At 31.6% G+C, this 6,324-nt stretch overlaps 1 protein-coding gene across 1 annotated transcript; it reads left to right on the top strand.

Moving 5' to 3' along the window:
* The first annotated feature begins 3,054 nt into the window (after positions 1-3,054).
* Positions 3,055-5,774, top strand: LOC106459077 (acyl-CoA synthetase family member 2, mitochondrial-like). Its single transcript, XM_022385475.1, has 5 exons — positions 3,055-3,546; positions 3,987-4,170; positions 4,591-4,719; positions 5,016-5,069; positions 5,637-5,774. The coding sequence occupies exons 1-5, from the start codon at positions 3,464-3,466 to the stop codon at positions 5,757-5,759; spliced, it is 573 nt and encodes a 190-aa protein (XP_022241183.1). The 5' UTR covers positions 3,055-3,463; the 3' UTR covers positions 5,760-5,774.
* Positions 5,775-6,324: the final 550 nt, after the last annotated feature.

The following is a 6,324-nucleotide window of genomic DNA, read 5'->3' as shown; positions in this document are numbered from 1 at the left end:
GCTGCTTATAAAGCTACTGTACTAATTATATTGTGAAGTAGATAATTTAAAACCTCCACTACCCAACCACATAAGCCTTGTGTTCAAAGCTGAGTTACATTATTAGTTAAGACCCATTCTCTCTATATCCAGCATAAGCAATCACATACTAGGATTACTAAAATTACTATTACAGAGAAATAAATTTATGTTGAAAAGAGGACATGATTCATTATGTTTCTAAGAAATGACAGCTTCTTAGCAATCATAGCCAAGCCTTTGGATGAGGAGAAAATTTCTACAAAAAAAATCAATAAATGTGTTAATTATTTACAGGTAAGATTTCCCCAGAGTTTAGCTCAAATGAAAGTTGAAATGATATTTTAATTTTCTTTTGTCAAATACATTAAATAAATATTATATGATGCTAAAATATTATTTATTTTTGAAGAAAAAATGTCTTGAAATATAATCAGATTTATTTTTTTATCTTAATTTTGAAATATGCAGATGTGTACTCAACACCTGAAGTGCATACACCAGTTGCAATACAGTTAAAAGTTTATTGAAATACTCTTGTAGGGAAAAAACTAACTAAAAAGACAGCTAGATTAGCTATAAAACTGTATATTGTGTATGATATAATTAAAATCATAAGATCTATAAATATGTGTTAGATCACAAATACTTTATATTGATAGTGCCAGGTGTGGGTACTATTCTTTTAACTATTTAACTTGGCATACCTTTCTTGAATAAATATATTGTATCAGTCGATTCAAACCACTCGAAAAAAGTTTTAGTGTTGAGAAGGGAAAAAAAAAATCTTAACCACAAAACATTAATTTAGTCAACATTAGTGAAAAATGATGTTTAAATTTGGTCTGATACCGTATTTTTGGTAACTGTTTTTTCACTTATGCAGATAAAACTAATTCAAAACATTTACATTTTTTAGTTTAAATACATTTATTTTTTGTCAGATGAAAATACAGAAATTCTATACTATCATATTAGTATTGGCTTTCAGACACTCAAAACATATACATGTTCCAAAATATTTAGACAAAATCACAAACCCTAAAACTTAAGTCTAAAACATATTTACAAGTTACATGGAAATCAGGAGACAAGACTTTTAAGCAAACAGAAATTGTGTTTAGTATTTCAGGGTTCTAGTTAATCCAAATTCTCAGGTCCTGTACACCCGAAAATATGTAAGGATGCATAAATTTCACCTCCCCAGGTACCAAATACGCACCACAAGATGCCCCATATGCAAGGCAAGCACAAATACTTTGCTTTAAACTTTGTACTAAACAGCCTACAGTTTGCACACAGCTGTCCACTATCAGTTTTTAACAGGTTTCGCCAATAAAAATAAATTGCACGAAAATAAAACCATGTGAAAGTATCACACTATTAACCTTTTCACCTTAGGTAGGTCAAAGTGTGCATTTCACAACCTTTCACAGAGTTAAATTCAAAATTTAATTGAACTACTTTATTATCAATGCATATGAATAAACTCAGTATCAGAACCTAGATAATAAATCAATGATCAGTATTATTTAAATTTTAAGTTCTTAATTTTATAAGGAAATATTTTTAAAAAACATTCTCAATTTCCCCTAGTATGAGAACTGACATTTATTATGTGTGTTCTCATATTTTTTTTTTTATCACCCCCTCCGAGATGTACAAAATTTAATATCAATTAATTACTATAACGTTTTCATTGCTCAGGCAAAGCATAATTTACATAGCCTTTAATCTAATTTAGTTACAGAGCACTAAAATAGGAAATCAGATCCTTTCAGGCACACCCACCTGTCATATCCTCTCTTTCAGAACTCACCTATAGTTCTCTCTGACATTTTATTTTCCTTCCAGTTCAAACATTATTCCCACGGGAAACACATTGATGAGCTTAGCTGAATTTTTAACAGCTTCTGTTGCATAGTTAGAAAGCCAGAAAAATTATCATACTTATGGTACATTGTTTCCTTTTTTGCAAGTTATTATGCTGTGTAATTTGGTACATTATTTAATTAAATAGGAATTATTTAATACAATAGTACAATTAGTATAAAAAAGTTGGGTTAAGTCTCATTGACAGTTGAGAGCAAAAAATCCAGGTAAGTACTTTATTTCTTGTTTATCAAGTGTATTTTTTATTATAAAAGTAACTGAAATGTAAAAACTGAAAACGTTTTAGGTTAGCTAAATTAAAATGAATAATAATATTAATAACGGTATGTTTTATGAGGAATGTTCATGAGTAGTCTGTGCATTATGTACTTCAATACCATAATGTGAGCTGCACGTTCACCACATGATTTGCAGCTAATATAGCAAAGGGAAATAAATCAATAAAATTTAATTATAAATAGATCTGTTACAAGCTACATAGGATAAACAATTGTGGTTTTCTGTTACAATTTGCAGTCATTCCAGAAATAAAATGAGGGAAACTGATAATTATTTCCAAGTTCTTATGGTGGTTATGAGGTTGGCTTATCAACAAGCCATCTGGTGCTACTTCGTGGCCCTAGCTCTAGATCAAGGACGCCACGACCTTCAGGTGTCTATTACACAACACTTAGGTTTCGGCATATAACGTAACAATTGGGTAAAACTTAGGTGTATATATTACGTAGCATAAAACCCATGTAGTAAGACAGTTACTTTTTAATATTATTATGCCAAATATTCGACGTCTAATGTACATGTTCATTAATACGCAGGCGTTAATCTAAAACAAGATACACTGTTCATTTTGATGACAGCTGTAGTCATCAGATATTTTTTATTTTGATAAACTTGAACATACGAAGTAGGAAACAACTCGAAGGAAAAGATCGTCAAGAATAACTAAAGAACATATAAACAGAGATTTATTTAGGTGTCCTAACCTCGACATCAGAGATCACTTAAACTCTATTTATCGATAATATAGAATCATGTGATTCTGGAGGATCACCCAAGCATCACGTTCCCTCGTGGGACACCAGTAAGTGTACAGACTCACCACGCTAAAATCGGGAATTCGATTGTACAAAGAGGACGAGCAAACAGTTCAGTGTGGTTTTGGTCTAAACAAACAGTCTTCATACTACGTGATAAGATTGAGTATAATAACCGAATGAAGATATTACAATGTACGTGGAGTATAACTATCATACTGTGTATGTGCACTTGAAAACAAAAAACAAACTTATCTGTAAGTCTGGATTACTATTATATTTAGTTTACCAAAGAACAAACCAGTCGTGCACGTGTTTTACATTGAATTATGCAGTCTGTAACTCATTGAAGTTGAACAGAGATAAGACAAACGAATACACAAAATACGATAAGTTTTTTGAAGAGAACAACGTCCAATAGGATTACGGCAGCTTACGTCATATGATACCCCACGTGCTGAACTATAAAGTAACTAAAACCTTCGTGTTTAGTTTGTCATTACCTTAGAGAGTTCAAAATGTTTACCGTACGATCTGTATCGGCTATCACTAGAACTATTAGTTCTTCGTTGTCGGGAGCTTTAAGAACTCCACTGAATAGGTAAGTACACATGTGTTAGACGTGAACTGTTTACATACATATTAACGTTGGTAGTGTGTGTAGTGTTTCTATAGATATTAACACTTTAAATGTGTGTTCTGTTTCTATAGATTTTAATACTTCGATTGTGTATTAAAAGTTCCACTGTATCTTGTGTTTACTTAGATATTAACACTTCGAGTGTGTGGTGTTTATATTGATATTAACACTTTAAATGTGTGTTCTGTTTCTATAGATTTTAATACTTCGATTGTGTATTAAAAGTTCCACTGTATCTTGTGTTTACTTAGATATTAACACTTCGAGTGTGTGGTGTTTATATTGATATTAACATTTCGAATGTGTGTTCTGGTCATATGGATATTAATACTTCGAGAGTTCATCTAAATTTAAAACTTTAAACTCATATTTGAGAATTTACTTATCTCTGATGTTTCCAGGTGCCTAGTAACCAATAGGGAAAAGTTTAAAATAAGCTATAACTATGGTCATGGAGACAGAGTTCTTATCGGATCCACTATTGGTCAAGCTCTAAACAAAGTATCTGACGAAGTTGGCGACCAATTAGCTTTTGTTTTCTGTCATCAGAATATCCGTCGCACCTTTTTGGAAACTAATCAAGAGGTACGTCATTTGGTGATGAATTTACAAAATATTCTAAACCTAACATCTTATTCCATTACTTCTAAATGTGTTGGTGATGTAATTACAAAATATTCTAAACCTAACATATTACTCCATTACTTTTAAATGTGTTAGTGATGTAATTACAAAATGGTTCATGTGTTGTTAGATATACTGTAGTGTATCTGTAATGGTTCGTGAGTTGTTAGATACACTGCACCTGTATCTGTACTGGTTCAGGTGTTGTTAGATATACTGTACTATATCTGTACTGTTTCAGGTGTTATTAGATATACTTTACTGTATCTGTACTGGTTCCTGTGTTGTTAGATATACTGTACTTTAAATACAATTCTCAATACCTGTAAATCCTGTTAAATATTTTCGTAATTATGTAATGTTTCCTTTTTTGTACCAAAGAGTGATCAGCTAGCAGCAAGTCTCTTAGAGCTTGGACTGAGACCTGGAGAACGTCTGGCAATCTGGAGCTCCAACTGTTATGAGTGGGTTCTAACTCAGCTGGCTGCAGCTAAAGCAGGACTAATACTAGTAAGGACACTTATTCTGATATAATCCTAAAACAATATCATAAAACATATCTTGATATATTTATGTTTTCATGAACATAAGATATATAAGTTACACTTTTCATCTGAACCATAAAGTAAATAAACTAAATATTTCTTCTGGAACATATACTAGTTTAATTGAATCATATACTCAAAGATTTGTTTAGCATAAGCTTACTTTTATATGTTATGGTTCTGTTAACATCAACACTGCCTATCTCCCAACGGATTATATTTTTATAACACAGGATTTGTGTGTTACGTTTTCTGTTCCAGGTCAATATCAACCCTGCCTTCATGCCTTCTGAACTAGAATACTGTTTAAACAAGGTAAGATGTCATAGTTTGTTTGGTAGAATACAAGAGTGTTGTAAAAGCTGTAGTTAGTAGAAATGTTGAATAAAACAAAACAAATAAAGTGACAGGTAAACAACGTGTAAAAATGGCTAGAAAAGATAGCACGTAACGTTTGTATAAAGATGGCCAAGGAAGATAGTGTATAACGCTACCTGGTGTTCATGCCAGATATTTCCACTGTATAGCTGATCTTCCACCCTATTGGATAACTGATCCAACACACTAATTAACCCTTCATTCCTGCCTATTTACTAATCACAAGTGTAAAATGGTCGAGATGTTTTTTTATTCCAAACTTACCTTTGTGCATGTTTAAAAATATTCAAAAAAGTTTTCGTAATTTCTTATCCTAAATAAAAACCACGATCTGTGAGCAAGCTAGTGCTTAGACTGTTATACATAGTTTGTTGACTACTAAAATACTAAATACAAACTCTTTATATTATTTACAACACTTTATCACGTTGAACGACCTTTTATGTATAAAATCAAAACAAGAACTACGCCTGAAAAGACGAACGAACTGTTTTCCCTTTATAGACCTCTTGTAATGCTCTTATTGCTGCAGAATCCTTCCGAAAACAAGACTACTTCCAAGAGTTGTGTTCTATTGTACCAGAGATCACAATATCCAAACCAGGCCAGATTAAAAGTAGCAGGTAATTTAAATTACAATAGATTAGAGTGTTTAAATCAGGCCAGATTAAAGGTAGCACGTAATTTAAAGTACAATAGATCAGAGTGTTCAAACCAGGCCAGATTAAAAGTACCAGGTAATTTAAAGTACAATAAATCAGAATGTTTAAATCAAGCCAGATTAAAAGTTATTGTACTTTAAATTACCTGGTGATCATAAAGTCGAAACCAGGCCAGATTAAAAGTAGCAGGTAATTTAAAGTACAATAGATCATAAAGTCGAAACCAGGCTACATTAAAAGTAGCAGGTAATTTAATGTACAATAAATCAGAATGTTTAAATCAGGCCAGATTAAAAGCAGCAGGTAATTTAAAGTACAATAGATCAGAGTGTTTAAACCAGGCCAGATTAAAAGCAGCAGGTAATTTAAAGTACAATAGATCAGAGTGTTCAAACCAGGCCAGATTAAAAGTATCACGTATTATAAATATTGTTATAAACATTTTCTATTATTTGAACATATTTCTGTCGTACAAACATTGCCTTATTTATTTTCTACATACTTTCTAAAGATACTGAATTTTAGACCTT

The sequence above is a fragment of the Limulus polyphemus genome, unplaced genomic scaffold (genome assembly GCF_000517525.1).
Source record: "Limulus polyphemus unplaced genomic scaffold, Limulus_polyphemus-2.1.2 Scaffold555, whole genome shotgun sequence".
Classification (NCBI taxonomy): domain Eukaryota; kingdom Metazoa; phylum Arthropoda; class Merostomata; order Xiphosura; family Limulidae; genus Limulus; species Limulus polyphemus.
This window is presented reverse-complemented; position numbering and strand designations above follow the sequence as displayed.

Bases quoted from the DNA above. Each gene is read 5' to 3' on its own strand.
- LOC106459077 (XM_022385475.1), top strand. From the start codon at position 3,464: ATGTTTACCGTACGATCTGTATCGGCTATCACTAGAACTATTAGTTCT. The intron at 4,171-4,590 runs GTACGTCATTTG...TTTGTACCAAAG, and splicing joins TTTTGGAAACTAATCAAGAG to AGTGATCAGCTAGCAGCAAG. The intron at 4,720-5,015 runs GTAAGGACACTT...TTTCTGTTCCAG, and splicing joins CTAAAGCAGGACTAATACTA to GTCAATATCAACCCTGCCTT.